This window comes from Anoplopoma fimbria, chromosome 21 (assembly GCF_027596085.1).
Source record: "Anoplopoma fimbria isolate UVic2021 breed Golden Eagle Sablefish chromosome 21, Afim_UVic_2022, whole genome shotgun sequence".
Lineage (NCBI taxonomy): Eukaryota > Metazoa > Chordata > Actinopteri > Perciformes > Anoplopomatidae > Anoplopoma > Anoplopoma fimbria.
The window spans coordinates 6,098,236-6,117,478 of record NC_072469.1 but is presented as its reverse complement, the minus strand read 5'-3'; the positions used below and the strand labels follow the sequence as shown (position 1 = coordinate 6,117,478).

The 19,243-nt window shown below is 39.2% G+C and overlaps 1 protein-coding gene across 1 annotated transcript; it reads left to right on the top strand.

Annotated features, from left to right (window-relative positions):
* Window positions 1–7,419: 7,419 nt before the first annotated feature.
* Window positions 7,420–18,974, top strand: pxdc1b (PX domain containing 1b). Its single transcript, XM_054622971.1, has 5 exons — window positions 7,420–8,108; window positions 15,254–15,345; window positions 15,507–15,624; window positions 15,717–15,828; window positions 16,281–18,974. Exons 1-5 carry the CDS (start codon window positions 7,853–7,855, stop codon window positions 16,405–16,407), a joined length of 705 nt encoding a protein of 234 aa, XP_054478946.1. The 5' UTR covers window positions 7,420–7,852; the 3' UTR covers window positions 16,408–18,974.
* The last annotated feature ends 269 nt before the right edge of the window (window positions 18,975–19,243 follow it).

Here is a 19,243-nt window from a genome sequence, read left to right as displayed (position 1 = left end):
TGTAAACTAATGCTGTTTATTTATGGATTCTATTGTTCACCAGACAAATAGTTTACTGAAATCTCATATTTTAAAGATGATGTTTATTATTATTCCATACTGCAAAAACAAGCCTGACAAGAGAAGAAACCTAATATTTTGCTTTGGAAGTTTGTCATTTGTATGCAAGATACATTTTAATTTGCTCTACAATCACAATGAGATATGCAAGTTACATTTCTGGCATATTAGTGTGGTTGCACACAAGACGTACACATGCAAAGTCCATTATCAATTATGTGAATCCTTCTCAGAAGGGAAACCACAAAATGTGATAGCTACTCGGAAAGTAAAAAATATCAAACACCACATCTGATTTGGTGTTTCGACACGTTTAAACTTTAAGACGTAATCAGACAGATCATTGTGAGACATTCTGCTGCAAAAAGTTTCAATTTTAAGAACCGAGCAGTCGCTTCGAACACAGCTCAGTGAAATCATGTTACATTCAAGGTTGCAGGAGCATTCACAGGATGGCTATTATCCTCACTTGACGGTGTTATATGAAGCAGTAAATTGTGTTATTGTGAGGCACCTGTGGTTGCTTATTCACAGCCGTGTGAAAATAATGGAGGCATGTAGATAGAACGGCATTAATGTTGACATCCTGGCAGATGGGACAAGTTCTTCTGGCAGATGATAGTCCTGCAGGTGTTATCATTATCATTATGTTTTTTAATGACATCTCGCTCTGTGTGTAGGCTGGACTGAAAATGTAAAAAAAAAAAAAAATCTTTAATTAGGTTTCCCATTATAAAGCAATTTATATAAAAATCCAACAGTTTTTGCTTGAGTCAGTTTAAAGGCTGTAGCTCACAGTCTGGGCGGTGCAGTGTATCTCAGATTTATATGGTGAAGTTGCACGCTGGAGGTCTCGCCACAGATTAAAGTGTCGGTCATGGACACATTAGATATTCCATTAGGTGAGGCCTCTGTCCCAGTATGCCCAGTAAATCATGGACCTATACAGTGGTTAATGTTGTGTGCTGCTGAAGACGCTGTATGAGTGTGTGTCATACAGTTTATGATTTATTACGCTGCGTGACCAGTTTGTTAAAATGAAGCTTGGGCCCTTTAGTTTGTGCAATATATGCTTTTTCCTTCTTTTTATTAATATCCGTCTTTATGTTTTCACTGTGTTACCTTGACAACAGAAGGCAATACATCAAATAACATGACTTTAGACATGGTTGTTTACAGTGGTGTAACGTTCTAGCTGTGTGTCCTATACTATCTGGCGTTTTAATATTTTTGTGGTCTTTATTAGTTTATCCGTCTTTGTTTTTATGTAATCGGTTATATAGAGATTTTGTTTTGGGGTTTTCTGTTGTTGTGTGTTTGTTTCCTTTTCTTAGGTTCTTCATTTCCCCGTCTTTGTAAGTTTCCCTCCTCTCTGATTATTCACACCTGTCCTCAATTACTCACCTCACTCTAATTTTTCCATTAGTCTACCTTGTTTAGATGCTCACTGTTCTGCTGTCAGATTGTCTTTGTTCAGCCCCTGTGCTCATTGCTTTCCAATAATTCACCAGTGTAAGGGGTTGGTTTTTGGACTTTGCCTTGTTGACTGTTTTTTGGGCTTTTGCCTGTCTAGATTTGTTTGCTCTAGTTGGATGGATTACTGTTGTATGACCACCTGCTTTTCAGTGAAGACATAGCCTTTTTTTGAAACCTGCCTTGTGTCCTGTGTCTGCAATTGAGTCTCTGTTTGACCCAGAACTATTACAAGTGTCACAAATCTTGAAAGAACAGTTTAACATTTGGGGAAATATGCTTATTCACTTAATTGCCATGAGAAGATTGACACAACTCTTGTGTCTTTCCCCTTAAGTATGAAGTTGGAGCCAAGAGACACAGTTAGCTTAGCTTAGCATTAAGACTGGAGGAACCAGCTAGCTTAAACTTAAGTCACCTCATGACCAAGAAATAACAGCCCAATATCATGGTGGGTTGTGAAATTGTCACCAAATGCAAGTAATGTAGTCCTTTTTAAAATATGGACAATTTGTGTCCCTGTACAAAAATCCAATAGATTGCATTATGCAAAACTGCTGCAAGACTTTGTTGGAAATAATCTGGCACATAATCAGTTTTCACTGAGTTTTTTTTTATGTACTAAAACAAACAAAGATACGGTTATTAGTGGGTGAATTTTGTGACCTTTAAACTGGCTAGCTGTTTCCATGTGTCTGCAAACATTATGTTAAGAGTAGCTACCGTCTTTTTCCCCAAATGTCAATGTTCTTCTTTAAGTCGTCCTGAATCTTTAGCGGGTCCATTGGTGAAACTTTCTTTACAAACTAATTTTGTGTGTGATCAAGCATTCAAACATACAAAACTTTTAAATTGAAAATGACAATCTCATGTGTCATGTAAGCAGATATTTAGGGAACTTGAATAATTGATGCACATAAAAAATATTTTTCCCTTGACGAAATGGTGCAGTTAATTTACATTAAGCAGCATCATCTAGCATAACCAAAGTGTTGGAACAAGAAAGAAAACACACAAATACATAGATTTGATTTATGACTTTTGTTGCTAGAACTTGAATCTCCATAGAGAGGAAATAAAGCAGGCAGACGTTCAGCCTGCCTGGACTTTTAGGGGCCTCTGCTCTCCAAGCTGCACTGGAGACACAATAAGGATGAAGCCATAAAACACGAGGTCTAGCAGATGCTCAGTGAAGACAACCACAGTCCATTATCCAGCCTGTTAAAAACACTCCGGCAGCTCGCTAACCCACTTTCACCCTTGGCTCCTGCACTCTTCACTGGGTTTTGTCTGCTGTTGTGGACGAGGACAGAGTTATGGCTCAGAGCGACTTCCTCGGAGTGAAGCTCTGCCACAACTCACAATACTTGTCAATGAAAACGGAACGCCTGTTTCCATCAACGCAGATGTTCTTTGTTCCCTGACAGATGTGTCCATCTTTATGTTTCTCTTGTCTTTTCTCTTCCTTTCTGAACATGTCTCGCTTTACGAGCCTCTGATGTTTGATTTTCTGAAAGAACGGGAGGCTGGCACAGGATTCACAAGGTCAGAGAAGCAGGCTTGGAAGGACGACCGGAGCATACGGCCTTGTCAGAGGGGGAAATTTATGTTTGCTCCGAGGGAAAGGGACGAGGAGGCAGGTTTTTAAAGGAGCAACTGGGGCAGAGTGACTTTGAAACTGGCGGTCATTTCTCTGGATGCACACAGGTGATTTTCATGGAGCAATCTACAGAAGTTCTTTTAATTTGGGGCAGGCTGGGACATCATTTGGCGCTTAATTGGACACATCTGTGTTAACATCAGGACTGCAGGTCTTAGGGTGTGGTGGTTTGGCATTGAGGGAGTAACATATTAGTAAACAGGAGCTGTAGAAGCCCTAGTCTGCCTCCTTTTAAACTGCATAATTAAACATTGGTGTAAATTTTTACTATAATGATAATTAAGGCCCCAAATGTCAGCCTTTGAATGTTGTAGTTCCACCACCCAAGTTACAAGGTAAACATTCACTTTAACTAAAGGCCTCACGGTTACTTCTCGTTATGTTCTTTTTTAGAAATGTATTAACCCTTTTCATAAGTGGCTGCATCTTCTGGCAGCCAGACTAGCTTTTACCCCCTGTTTTCAGTCTTTATGCTAAGCTAAGCTAACTGGCTCCTGGCTCCTGGTTCATATATGATAGGCAGATGTGAGAGTGGTATCAGTCTTCTCATCTAACTTTCAGCAAGAAAGCAAATGTGCACATTTTCCAAAGTGTAAAACTTTTTTTAAAGGTCTTAAATAATGTGAGGTCTTCAATGTTGTAAACTAAAAATCCTAACCCTCATGCCATGACTCCCGCCCTTATTAACTTGTTCATATTCAATTCTTAATCCTGAATTAATCCTTTTCCTACCCTAAGCAAAATCAAAATTCTTATTTCAAACCTAAACCCAGCTACTAATCCTAAATTATTCCATTAAAAATTCAGACTGGCTCCTCAATCTGGAGCGTATTTTTTTCATATCTCTGTATCACACAAACAAACTGTCCTCTATCTGGTGACACATCAGCCTCTCGTCAAACAAACAAACCCTCAACGATTCCTCTCGCTCTCTTACTTTCCCCCCCACACAGGCTTTTGGTCTCAGCTCTGTTGCAACGAGAGACAAATGTGTTTAGAATTCTGCACTATGGTTGAGTGGGCTAAAGTCTATTTTTCCATTTAAAGATTACTCTTTTTCCGAGGAATTAAACTGGAATGAAGCATTGAGACAGAATGTGCTGACTCTGTAAATGTGGGCAAACCACAGATTGAAGCTCGGTTCAAAACAGACAGATCCTGTTATTACAGATGGAGAGAAGGGGTTTTCTGATACTAAGGAGGCGGTTTTTCTGTGTAATACAATCATTCTCTAATCATTCAAGCTATACGTGCAGCAAACAGCAGCTCCATACCAGGAAAAAGTCAAACTTTAGTGTCAGTAAGAAAGAGATCTTTTCACAGAAGGACATGCTTCCATGTATTCTTTAAAGTTTGGGATGGGCTGTTTGTTAGCTGTTGTATGAATGCCTTGAATACAAACAGTCATGGTCCCCAGAGGATGAATCCTAATGACTTTGTTGATCCCTTGACTTTTCATCTAGCAGCACCATTAGGTCGACATTTATTTGTCAGTGAAATATCTCAATAACTATCAGATGGATTGCCATGAAATTCGTTACAGACATTCATGGTGCACAGAGGATGAATCTCAGTATGTTTGGTGTTCCCCTGACTTTTCATCTAGCTCCATCATCAGGTCAAAATTTTGATTTGTCCAGCATTTTGGATACAACCAAATAGCTGCAAAACAAATGACAAAAAACTAATAACTGTAAAGAAAATAATATTAATTTGTGTTTTGTGCAAAACATAGATGTTAGCACACCAAACTAATATACATAACACTAAACTTTATACTTGCTAAACATCAGCATGTTAACTTTGTCATTGTAAGCATATTAGCATGCTGATGAAGTTAGCATTTTTCTCAAAACAGAGCATTCATTTACTTCAATTAGACTTTTGCAACTTAACTTAAAACCTTTCAGAATCAAAGCTACTTTGAAAAAACACACATTTATTTTGTTCAATTAAAACCTCAATGGGTGGTGCCATAGAACGGCTGGTTTTAGAATAAATGTTAAATTAATGCTAGAGCTGAATTGCAAAAAATCTTATTTTTATCTAATTTAAAGTTGGCAGACAAAGGTCAAGATATTTATCATTTTGGAGCCTAAGCTCTCCTAACATTTTGATTCTCTCTCTTAAAGACAGTCCGATGTTAGTATAAAAATCGTAGTTCTCCGAGGCTGTCCACTGATGTTGAACTCATTCACAGAGTCGTAATTGAAACCACAAACCTCTACATTACCATCTAAGTTTTAATGTTAGGCTTTTGTTCCAGCAAAAAGCAGCCAATAGCAGAGGGACAGTTTAGTTTGGGGTTTGGTTGCTGATCAGTATGATTGAGCTCTTCCTCTGTAGGTTTGTACCAAACTGCATCTCACATCTCAACCACTATATGACAAATCAACAACAGATATTTTATGATCACAGTGCATCCCAGTAATTTTCTTCCCACTCTATAATTTCTGCTGTAATGATACAGGTTAGTGTGCACACAGCGGACAGGAGCTCTATGTAATATTCTGTTTTCAAACAAACATTGAGATGACTAATCACATAGTTTTGCACCACAGCTTTCTTGATGTTTCCCTTAAATATAATTTTAAATATGCAATCATTTCACAAAACTACTAATACAAGTGTTGCATGTTTTGTATTAGTCATGCATGTAACTAATTTATTTTCATAAAGCAATATTTAGTTAATTTAATCTAATTTAATCTAATCTGCATTTTAAAGAAACCAGTATGAGAAAAGATGCATTTAAAGATGCTGAAATGTTGATCACTGACTACAAATCTGTTTTTACAAAGCACAGTTCCACAATAACATAAAAACACTTTCAGTAATTTAATCTAATTTAATCTAATCTGCATTTTAAAGTAACCAGTATGAGAAAAGATGCATTTAAAGATGCTGAAATGTTGATCACTGACTACAAATCTGTTTTTACAAAGCACAGTTCCACAATAACATAAAAACACTTTCAGTAATTGGTTTCTATTTCTAGAAAATTACACAGAAAAGTACAGGGAAATAACAGGAAAGGTGAAGTGCATAATGGATTATGACAATGTTGAACTTCCAGAGAAGCAGTAATCCCTCACTCTTCAGAAAATCTCCTCTATTTATTCATATATTTCCCTATTTTCTATATCGTAGCAACATCTTTTGACTGCAGCCAGTTTGACAGCATCACCATCCAATATGCCACCTCTTTACAACGCAACAAGGAACTGAACAGCTGAAAATATAAAACTGTCACACAGGAAGGAGAACCCTTTGGACAGTTTCGGCGTGGCAATTTGACACTTTATATTTCCCCAACTGGCTGCTTGGCCTTGTTTGGAGTCGTAACATTTGCAATAGCACGGCTGAAACACTCACAAAGGTGCAATTGCGAGCCCAAAACGGGCAGGAATGCAGAGTTTTACAGCAACCCCCTGCTCTGTCTGGTACAAATGTAATGTGCACATTACAGCAGAATTGCTTTCTCCGATCTCAACAGCCCAATACTCAATTTCCTGCACAGATCTATGTGCATGTTTGTGTGTCTGTCCAGTGTTTTACAGCTTGTTTTTACTTGCAGTGAACATGCCACTTCCTGTAGCTTGCTATGAATTGCTTTTACCAGAACCATTTGCAGTAGTTAATTACAGCTGAATCATCATTACTTGACTTGGCCGTGACCTCCTGTAAAGCTCCTTTTTGGCGGTGAAACATTAGTGTGTTGCTCAATCGTTCAATGGATAAAAGATCTGCTCCATTTTTGGTCTCACTGACAGAAGACAAATAATATGCTGAAGTGCATCTTTTTTTTGTGTGCTGTGGCTAAATATTGGCTAAAAATACTGGTATTTTGTGGAGACATGAGTTATGTGAGGTCAGAAATGGAGAAGCTTGCAAATGTTAATGCTCCATAGCTGGCATAAGAGCGGCTGGATTTTGATTTTTTATTATTTCCAAACAACTCTTTTTAACATTAAGTGTACTCATTAAAGGAGAGACATGGCAAATGGCATCAAATCCAGAGGCAATCAAAGCTTTTTCAATAAAGAAGAAAAAAAAAAGAGCAAAATAAACTATTTCTTCTACAAATAAGGAGATGGACAGTTTGGTCTTTGCAGCCCTTTGCATTCTTTGCATAATAATACCCTGTTGTCAAGGAGGGAGGACGGAAGGAGGGAGGAAGGAGAGGGGAGGAAACTCTGCTGAAAGAAAAGCTTATCCAGACAGTGTGAAGTGACATGCTCTGGATTTAGGGGAAACTATCGGAGGAGGGAGCAGCACTTTATACTTTTGAGAGATCTTTGGACTTGTTGCCAGATGACTTAAAAGTAAACAGTTTTTGGATCGATGGGCAATTCAATTTTTCTGGTTCGGTATCTATGACTCCAAAGTCTGTCTCTCTGTGTGTTTTTTTTTTTTTTGGTCTGAGATCATGCCACGTTTGAGCTCACGCCTGTGATGCGCTGCGTAAACCTTCATCCAGTTCGTGCGTAAAAGCTACCCAAAGTTGTTTTCCCTTATTCGGCAGATTTTTTTCCTTTTCTTTCTCTTAATCATTATTGCCCAAATCCTCTGTGGTATAGTCTTTGCTCAGCCCCCCCCCCCTTTTCAGCCCTGCTGTCCTCCGGCCCGCCCCAGCATGCTGGACTGACTGTCTGAGGAATGGCATCGGCTGTGTTTGAGGGCACGTCGCTGGTCAACATGTTTGTCCGGGACTGCTGGGTCAACGGGATCCGGAGACTCATCATCAGCCAGCGGGGAGAGGAAGAGGAGTTCTTCGAGATCAGGACGGAGTGGTCGGACAGGAACATTTTATACTTGCACCGCAGTTACGCGGATCTGGGGAGGCTGCTCAAGAGACTGCTGGAGTCCTTCCCCGAGGACCGGAGAGAGCTGTCCAAGTGTCCTCTGATAGAAGGTGGGTGCAGGGGCGCCGAAAAGGGGGGGTAAAGGAGACGGATTCTAGGGGCCCATGATGGAGGGGGGCCCAGAGAGGCCCCTAATGATGATGAAATTATAATACAGAAAAAATAATGATATATGGCCATTTTGTATTCTGATGGCGTTTTTGTTTTTGCTGAGATTTTTTTCTCTCCACTGATTATAATTGCTATTTTTTCATGGAAGAGTTTATTTCCAATTTAAGAATCAGTGGTGCAGCAAATAAATGACTCAAAATGAATTCCATTGTATTCAGAGTGCTCAGTTCTTCCCCTACTGTACATGTCAACTGTCATGCTGTTCTTCTTTCACAAATATGGTAATGATAGTCAAAAATACCATTAAAATGCATAATTGTATGTAAAATAGCATCAAAAAATTTTGCCGCTGTGTTGGGGGCCCTGTAAAGATTCTTTTCATGGGGCCCAAAATCCCTAGCGGCGCCCCTGGGTGGGTGTGATGGGAATGTGGCAGTTCACAGGGAGGTGATGGCAGAGCAGTTAATACAGTGACAGAGTATGATAAATATTGTTGCTGTTAATACACATTTTTTTTAGGATCAAGGGCGTAGCTGCAAATGATGGGGCCATATGTGCTGGAGGTGTCTGGGGGCCCCTAAACTTTGTCTTCTCCTGCATTACTGTACTTAATTGGGCTGAGAAGGATAAACTAGCAAAAATATTTGGCATTTTTGCCTGATAAAAGACTTAAGGCAAGGCGGTTTTCATGCACTGATCATTTTGAGATTTGGGGATGTTTTGCTTCATACTAGTGGAAAGAAAGCATCGAAACACATCTAGGTGTTTATTTTATACTTTTGTCTATTTGCGTCTGCAGATTTCTCAAACATTTCCCAAAAGCACTGAGCAACATTTGTTTTAAAAAGTCCTCTATAAATAAAGTTTGCATTAGGTAATTCCTAGTTTGCATATTTAAACAACCACAGTTCAGAAAAGTTCCAATAGAAAGAAAAAAAAAATGTCTGCATGTAAGTTATGAACTGTGGAAGTTTCATGGTGATAGCAATTACATTTTTTGCCTTATTCACATTTAGATTAAGTTTCTGTTGATCATGCTGCAACATAAATACACCTTACCACATTGACAAGGCTTTATCATTACAGATCATTTTTTGGACTTTAGGTTTTGTCCATCAGACTAGTAAAATGTCCCCAGGTAGTGGATTACTGCTGGGGAGGAAAACTTTGCACCCTTCTTGCACAGGACCCCCTACAATATGATGTTTCTGTTTATATTTGACCTCAGATACTGTAGCATAACACTGCAAAACATTTTCTCTAAATGTACGATTGAGAGCCATATCGGCATTTATTTCCAAGCATCCCAGCTTTGGGTCCTTTAGGTAGCTTTTACTATAAGACATCAATTCAAATCAGGGCTTGATTAAAAAAGAAATGGGATTTATAAGTTTAGGGCAGGAAAATAAAAGCAGGAAAATAAGAGATAATCAAATAATAATGGTTCAGAGCTGATCTGAACTAAACCGCTTCATAGTCTAGATTTGCCTGCTTTTGTTTGGACAGGTTAATATTTTACATAGTTTCTTTCTTGGTTCACATTAGCAGACCTATTACATAGCCTGTAGACCACAAGACCAACATGCTGGCTAATCCTGGTCAATGTCTAGGAGCTAAAAGGCTGTCAGATCTGTAAGGTCTAAAGGCCTAAAAGTTGGATTCCCCACAGAATTTGCTTTTGCATCTGACGCATCATGGATCTTTAGGGGGGGTGGAAGTCACTGGGAGGTTTGAGCAGCTATTATCTTGTGCTCAGGAACTGACCCCAGTTCTGCTTTGATCAAAGGCCATGACAGATGTGTCCCTAATATCTGACGGTGTGTGAGTGAGCCAAAACAAACACACATAGAACTCTAAACTCAGCAGAGAAAAGACCATGGAGTAGAGATACAAATACCAAGCTGTGAAGTGACAAATCTTCATGCTGTCGCCAAAAAAAAAAAGATGACATTTTTGAGATGAATGTTTTTCACAGGACAGCAATGATTGGAGATATTATATATATATTCTGCGTATGTGGCAAACTAAATTTAGTTTGGTTTCCCTAAATTATTTTTGAATATTTGGTTTATGTTTTAAACCAAATATGCTAAAATTATGCAAAAATGCCATATAAGACATACATGATCATATCCCTGAATGAAAAATGATTTGATCGACAGGTTAAATGGTTATTATTTGTTTTATTTCTATAGTAAAGTTGCAGGGCTTTACAGAGGACAGTCTTTTGCCATATGTAGCCCATACCCATGGCCCTCAGGGTTCAGACCTTTGACACTGCCAACAAGTTTGGCCGAGCGCCCGACATGTTCCTGTTCCTTGGGACTTCCCCTTTGTCTCTACCCACTGAGCCTATACCAATATTTTGGAAACATCCCCTCAGTGGCGACTGGACGGCTTCGCTTCCTGGCCATGCACTGAAATAGCTGATGAAACTTGTTGACAGCTCAGTCTGCAATGCATTTTGGGAAGAGACATTTTGGATCTCATGACTCACTTTTCACTTCTTTTTTTTTACCGTCTTCATATTCTTTAATAGCTAAAAGACGAATGGTGCAGTGATATTGGCACCATCAGCGTTACTTTAGTGACTCAATCAATTTCATGGATGGATAGCAAGCCACAAGGTTAATAACATTCTCCTAATGGCCTTTCTTTAATTCCTACCACTGTTCAATATTTCATTCGCATCCCCCTCTAATCGCCACGGAGATTGAGAGTCCCTGTGAAAAAGTGTGGCTCTGGCCTTTTCTCAGTCCACTTTGCTCCAGTTTCTGGCTCCGCTCGTGTTTCCCTGTTTCTGTGCTGCGCCTAAGCAACAGGGAAGGCGTGCAGAGCTTTCAGACTGATGTCATGATGTTAGAGAGAGAGAGAGAGAGAGAGGGTGGAGTGGACTTCCCATATATAGTCCCTCTGGTCTGCGAAGGCCCCCTTTAACAGTTACCTTACATGTGACCCCTGGGTTAAACACAGACAGGAAGGGATTGCTCACATTCCATGGGAGACAGATCCCACAGAGGAATTTGGACACAAGCTGTGTCCGAAATGACTCCCCCTTACACTCGTTTACCACTATCTACTTATGAAATACTCTATCATTTATTCTTGGACACTCATGAATTATCATCTCACTTGGTTATTATAGCGCTAATTCACACATTAAGAAAGGAGAGTCACTGGACATTACATTTCTCCTTTTGCTCAATGCAGATTTGCGGAATAGATTACTTAACATTTATAAAACTTACAACCTCTGTGGTGTTTTCACACTGTTATATTTTGGCCACTGAAAATTCTTGTCTCTGATTGGCTGACAGGAGTCTTTTTGTGAATTAGTGGCAGCATTAAAGGAATAGATTGACATCTTTAGAAATAAATTCATGCGCTCACTTGTAAGGTCAGCTGAGAGAATCAATATCACTCACATAAATGTCTGTTAGATAGGAGCTACAACTATCAGCTGGTTAGCTTAGCTTAGCATAAAGAATGGAGAGAAGGGGATAAGTTAGCCTGCCTCTGTCCAAAAGTGACAAAATATGTCTACCAGCAACACTACAGCTTGGCAATAATAATGTTTGTTTAATCTGGTCAAAAAACAACATGTTATCATTTAACACTGCAGGAAGTTACCGTCCCTCTCCTTCCTGTTTTACACGTTTTTTTAACGAACATTAACGGTGCCAAAACCAGTTTGTTTTTACACAATTTTCCAGTTACCTTGCTGCGGGCTGTCCCTTTAACCAGCAGATATGAGAGTGGGATCGATCTTTTCCTCAAACTCTTTACTTTCATTGTAGTATTGGTTGTTTAAGTAAGTGAACAATTAATATTATTAATCGTGTTTTGGGATGTAGTCCTGGTAAAATTGCATTTAATACACAGTTATATGGAAATATGGAAACTTTCATAAAAAAATAAAAAATAAAGTCAAAGTATAAATACTAGGTACTGATTTTGTACACACCGCCACATCAAATACTGGTACTTTTATATACCAGGTTAAATAAATCCTTGAACCCTGACCTTCTCATGGACATGGATATTCACTGAGGTTTGGCCTCCAGAAATAACAAGATGACAAAACTGAGCAGAGTTAGTGGTTAGATGATGAAGCAGGCTGCTGACTTATAAGTTCCATGCAGAAGATAGCTGTGAAATAGCTGATCCTTACAACATGTGATGACTGTTTAGATAATGTGTTTGAGCATGACTTGTACACAGTCAAGTTCCTGTTGTGCATCTACTTCTACTGTGTTATGTTAGCTAACAGATGAAGAAATGGCTTTTCAACACGGACTGTTGTCACACAAATAAAAGACGGGTGACTTATATGTGCAATTACAAAAAATATGAGACATGCTCACATAGCAAAATTCCATACGGCGTCTATGTAGTTACTGTTATTGTTACATTTTACGAACTGGTTGCACTTGGCAGATAAACGCTGCCACTTAGGCTCATTGGAGATAATTTAGAGTGAAGGGCATAAAGAAACCACGCCATTTTGAAGAAGACCACACTCACCAGGAAACGCAGACAGGAAATAGACTCTTACAAATACACTAGGGACCCTGGTAGGGGAAAGAAACAAAGCTGTATTTTGTCTCAGTGTCTTTGAAGACATTTTTTACAGTCGACAAACCCTGTAATTGTCACAAACATTTCTGAGATAAAATATATACATAACGTGGTATATTTTATAGTGCTTGGAGATGAAACTCGGCGTGTTGTTTTGTTTGGTACTTTGGTTGATTTGGTGCCTCAGTGGGAGGAGAGGTGCAGTGGGTGGGGTGTCCCTCGAGTGGCTCACTGCAATTTGGGTGTCAAGACTGATTGCATTATGTGACGCCCTTCTGCTCGCACCAAGTCAGCACTGCTCACCCAAGTTTTGTACCTTTTGATACACTTTAATTGATGGATGCGGCCCAGATTGACCCTTTCCAGAATCCCCCTTTTATTCAGTGTTTTACCTTCATCTTCAACCAGCAGACCCGTCTAGCCGCACAAATATGATGATGATTATTGTACTGCTGCCAGGAATGCAGAGTAAATATCTGTCATCCACAACAGCTTGATCACTGTATGTTTTCCAGCACATTAACATCCCTTTTATGCTTCTGATGGCAGCAGGTATGTGTTGATTCTGATGTCTATGTTTAGGGAGGCGTGCATCTTCAAACAGCTACATGCATCAGATCCACTGTGGTTACCGCGATTAAATCTTACGCAACCAGCACAGAGCTGTTGCAAATTTAACCACGCACGCTTCTCTTTTGCACATAAAGCAGGCCTGTTATATCTTAGCATTCCACAAAGTCTGCTAGTTTATGCTTTTGTTTTGTTTAAATGCAATAAAACCGTATTTATTAATCCATTGTCTGACCTCTGAACCCCTGAAATATGATTCAAAAAGAGACATCATCAGTCTTATGCAGCATATTTGAACCCTCCACTCCATGACTAAATTGTCAGTATGTCATGATGGAGAAACAGCTTTTGATGGGGTCCTTCACACACCCTCTGATAATAACACATGGTGAGACATTCTTCCTAATCCCGCCCTGTTTCCATGTGCACCCTGGGTGTCCTGTGTGCCTCCACCTAAAAATAAATAATATGCACTGGATTCACAACATTAGAGTCCTACACCGCAAGACATAAACTTTACTAATGTGTTTTTAATGGGTGTAGTTTCTGTGGTGAAGTTATCATCCTGACTTTGTTTCCTCATAAGATGTTCACTGCTGTTAATTCTCCAAATCGACCAAATTTCGCAAAAATGCATCGTATCAACATAAATAACATAAATGTGATGGTTCCCAATATTCTTTGTTGAGAATTGCTTAGTATTAACTTCTGGTTGGTTTCTCCCACCATTGAAAAGGGGGACCACACTGTGAATGAAACTGCCTAGCACTTGCCAAAACAACACAATATATCAGTATAAGCCTTTAAACATGTAATATTTGTCACATGTAAACAGGGACTTTAATCACAGAACATGATCCAGAGGCGGTATGAGGTTCAGACTCTTTGGGAGTCTCAGTCGGCTCCAGCTGATGATTTAACCGCCCAATCACTCTTCACGTCCCCCCCCCGGGTATGATGTCATCACTGCTGGCCATTATAAATGGATGAGCCTGTGACTGTGCACAGTGCTGCTTTAGGCTCTCTTACTCAGTGCTTCCATGTAGCAGTAACCGCTGTGTGACTACTATTGTCTGCACCGCTAACATCAGACAGAGACTCATCAGCGTGGCCTCCGTGTTCGTCATTATTCTCTCCACCACCACATCCCTTTTGTCAGCACGGCAGTAAATGATGCTCTGCTGACTGCTCTGCTCACATGGGCGGCAGCCTTGTGTTGCTAAAAGTGCTGATTTGACACTCCCACTGCTTCTTAAATTGCATTCCCAGTGTTATGCAGGATTTAACGTGTCGCCGTGTAGCTTTTCTCTCTCTGTTACTTCTCTCTGCTATTACTGCGGTGGTACAAATGTTTGCAATTACTCTGGCAGTTTTACAACGTGTTCTTGTGTTCTTGTTCTAAAGACAATGATAAGCAGTCTATTTTTCTGCCCTCCTCCTACTTTGGGTAAATATCAGGGATCATTGTTCATAAAAAGGTTACAGTTTTAAACAGACTACTACCTTTTCGCTTGCATTTGTGGCAACCTTTTTCAAGACTACAGGGGATAAAATCAGACCTGTCTGGCTTTTTGTTTGGACACACAGCAGTCTGGTGTAGAGGTCAAAGCAGCTGCCCTTTTATTATCGCACAGGCACAGAAATAATTACGCTTTTGATTGAGACTCTTTTGTTGGGAATGGTTGATGTTTTTTGGTTATTCTCTATGCGGTATTTGTTGATGCTGTTGTACTGGATTGTATTGTGGTAGGTTTGGGGTTTGAAAAAAGGATTAGACATAAAACGACAAACACTCTGATATTGTAACACCAAAGGTTATGAACTTCACAAAGACAGGATTAAAATCGCAAAGTTGTGGTGTTGAATTACACTCGACTTTTATCTGTTTTTTGAAATCCTCACACAAAGCTGATGATTTCACATTTATATGTTTCAGGGCTGGTACAAATCAAAGAGGCAAGCGATATTGAGGAGAAACTGAACGAGGTAGAACAACTACTGAAGAATGTCATCAACATGCCGTGCAAGGTCGGTCTCTACCTGTTACCTTTCAAATAATATCCTATGTCTTTACTTCATAAGCATGTTCATTGTGCAGTAGAAAGTTTCCATGATGCTCTTGCTTGAGGGTCAAAGGTAGATGGTTGGAAACTCTTTTTACTAGACCGCTAACAAACCCGTCTCCACAGTATTCCAGGTCTGAGGTGATGCTGACTTTCTTTGAGCGGTCGCCTCTGGACCAGGTGCTGAGGAACGACAAAGTCCACAGAATCCAGCCGTGCTTCCAGAGTCCAATCAAAATATCTGGTATGTATATCTTGTATTCTTCTGAAACAAAAAGATGGAGCCACTTTTTTGCTTGTCATGATGACTAAACCGGCACTCTGGACCCTTTTCAGAAATCATGCGGTCAAACGGATTCTGTCTGGCCAACACAGAAACCATCGTATTTGATCACAGTATCCCAGAAGAAAAAGAGAGACCCTCCTCCACCGACTCTGTGGAACATACGTAAGTGTTAAGACCACTCAACATTTCTATCTTTTAGTCAATCTAGCTTCAAGATGGACAAATAAACTGCTTATTTCCCCACAATTATTAGGATTTCCATGTTTGTCCTTGAGTGTGTAGTAAGTGTTTTGATCAGTGTGGAAGTCCTTGCATGTGACCCAAACCCCAGGACCCTCCACCCCTCTCCAGGAAGTGTGTCTGTGCACCTCTTCCTTCCCTGGGTGTGTGTAGCAAACAAAAGAGGAACACATTCCTCTTGTTACTTTACATAAAACACCACTTTACATAATTCTTAAATAGTATTTTTTTTATTTGTACAAGCAAATAAAGTATCTACAAGTTGATGTAGACTATTAAAAACAGGTGGTTTAAATCAACACTTTTGATTCCTGTGTTTAGACCAACAGGTCCATCCTGTCCTTTGAGTAATATGTCTTTCATTGTGTTGCCAGGTATGAGGATGGAACAGATTTGGAATGGAAGATGGAAGCAGACCTGTGTGAAGAGGAAACAGAAGCGTATGTCACCAACCTCTCCTACTACCATCTGGTCCCATTTGAAACTGACATCCTGGAATGAACAACTGATGCCTGTTGATGGACATCTGTCGCTGCCACAGAGGAATATGTTCTCTTAAATGGAACCTGGCTATGCAACGCTGCACTTAAGCTGCTCCAAGTAAATGCTGCTCATCCTGATAAACTCCAGGAGTTGCTTGTGGCCCGTTTATGGAGTCGGGCAGATGTACATTATGCATTAAACTGCAGCACCACTTTTTTCCCGCTTTAAGTGACATCACCAGCGTGCCTCATTCAGAGCCTTACGAGAGTGTGTCAAGTAGAAACATGACGGGATTGTCTGTATTGTGACTGCAGAGGGTTTTCACGTTTTTCACGCAACCTGTGGCAGCAAAAATGAAGCTCCTTCAGTCCTGAAGCAGATGCAAACAGCTGGAGAGGTTTCAAAACATGCAGCTCAGTCCCTTCAGAATAATTCATCAAAGAGGGGAGAAGTCAACACATGAACCTGAACTTGGAGTCACATTTACAGTATTGGACCTTTCACTGTTACTAAAAAAATGTAGCTGAATCAACCAGCACTTTGTCTTTTATCTATCTCAATTGTCTTATATTTCGCGTTGTCCGTCCATGAAGGCATCGTCCCGGTTTGCCTGGAGAAATGTCCTGTTGTCCTCTCATTTAAACGGGCTCTCTGTCCACAGTGTTACCGCTTTGGTGTTTTAATCCTGCCGAAATACAGGAAGCTGTCACGAAGCTTTGCATATGATATTTGTTTACGGTGCGATTTCCACCAGCGTGTAGCAACTTTTTTGTTTGTAAAATATCAGCTTAAAACTCGTGGGATGATTCCTGTTTTGTTGCTGTGATATTTAGTCTTTGGCTCTGAGAGAAAGTTAAAAGAATAAAGGTCATAGGGGCAAATTTTGTCAAATCTTCTTGTTTTAGCAAAAAACTAACACTTGATGGTCAATCAAGCGAGAATAATGTTTATGCGTGTTTCATTTTGTTCTTGGATTACTATCAAATCAGAGAAAATAAATATTAAGACATTATCAATTCTGTTACAACTTTCCAAAGTGAGAACTTGATGCTGCCTTTTTTGAATGTCTGTGATATTTTTTTAGGAGGTTTTGTCTGAATAATAAATTAGAATGTACTATGCGTTTGTAATGTAGCTTGTCTAACGTTGCTTCTTTTATGTTTATAAAGAAAAATAGTTTGAAATACCAGAGCAGAGAAAGTTTGTTGCAATGTGTTGACAACTGGATCGTCTCACTTCTGTTGTTGCCATGTGATGAGTGATGAAATAGGGCAAAGAATGCTTTGTTTTATGGGTCATCTGAGGTCATATCTGTGAGGTGACGTGTGTGGGTCCAGTTAGACAGATGACTGTAGTCTTTAGTGAATGTGGGAGTCTGCAGCTCGGCCTGCAATGGGGGAACAAGTCCACTCTTTATCTTATAAGAACACAAACGATCTTGCTGTACTAAAACTTTCAATAGAAAAAAAAGTGTGTGAAATAATCAAACACTTGATTAAAGGTCATTCTCTTAGTACGTTTTTTTGGGTAACTTTCACTTCTCTTAGCGCCTGGTTTAAACTGTGGCTCTTAGCAGAGCATTACATGAGTTTTGAATGCAAGTGAAAGGCAAAACAAAATGTATATTTGTGTCCAGTAACTTTAAGGATGTCCTTTTGTATTCATTGTTTTAACAGTTTTGTCAATGTAGAAGTCATTGTGGCCTTACAATGTGGGCTAACAGCTTGCGTCCACTTTCCTGCCCCCTCCCAACACAAAAGGCATTCAACCCTCACAAACTTGGCACACGGGGCTTCGACGGGACGATCCTCCACATGAGTCTATTTAGTAACACAGTCATGATCACCATTCACCCCATGAGAAAGTACAGCTCTTTCTCACGGTGTGAAACTATTTCACGCTACTTTTTGTTTTTCTCTTCTCTCCATGAATGAGGTCTAGAATTTGAAGATATTCTTTGGATATAAAAGTTCCAGTTGAAAAAGTTCCAGCATACTTAATGGTAATGATTAATATATTTCAATAGAAGGAAACTGGAATTTAAATTTGCATACCTTGGTTAATTTTCTCTCTTTCAGATAATTCATGTTTATTAAATGTTGTATGAGTTCATATTTCAAATATCTAAGACCTTTGTCTATCTTAGGACCCTTTGCAGGCTGGAGTAACGCATTATTAATATTCTGCAGTCTCTGCGTTGTTATGACAAAAACGACTTATTTATAAAACTTATCAATAAGCCCATCACGCCAGCATAGTTAAGAGGAGTCAGTGGAGCACAATGTGACAGATAATATGAAAATAATATTAAACAAAATATTTTATTTATTTTGTAAACTTCTGCCACACTCTGTGAAGCTAACCATTTTATGACTTGTAACTTTTTTTTTTATGTGCTCATGTGTGATGTGAGATTTTGTTTGTTTATATTTGACAAAAGGCTTGAATGAAGATAATATTAATTATAACCTTTTGAAAATGTAGTTCATGTGGTAAGATGTTTGATTATTTTAAAGCTATTCAGACAGTATTAGATACAAATTATTATTCTCAAAGCAAAATAAATATGTTTCCAATAAAAAAACAAAAACCCTTCATGTTGTGTTTTGTGTGGAAATTGTGATGGGAATACATTTACTAGCAGCTAGAACATTTGCTCAAGTACTGCATTTGAGTACAATTTCAAGGGTCCTGCACTTTATGTGAGTATTATCAATTTTATAGCCGTACAGTACTTATTCTCCACCACATTAATCTGACATATAAAATTAAATTAAAAGTACATCTTTGTCTAAAACTACATTAAATTGCTGCTAACATCAGTAATTAAATAGTGAGTTTACCAACAGGACAA

Coding starts and splice junctions, on each gene's coding strand:
- pxdc1b (XM_054622971.1), top strand. CDS start 7,853: ATGGCATCGGCTGTGTTTGAGGGCACGTCGCTGGTCAACATGTTTGTC. Junction 15,346..15,506: donor TCATCAACATGCCGTGCAAG/GTCGGTCTCTAC, acceptor CCGTCTCCACAG/TATTCCAGGTCTGAGGTGAT. Junction 15,829..16,280: donor ACCGACTCTGTGGAACATAC/GTAAGTGTTAAG, acceptor TTGTGTTGCCAG/GTATGAGGATGGAACAGATT.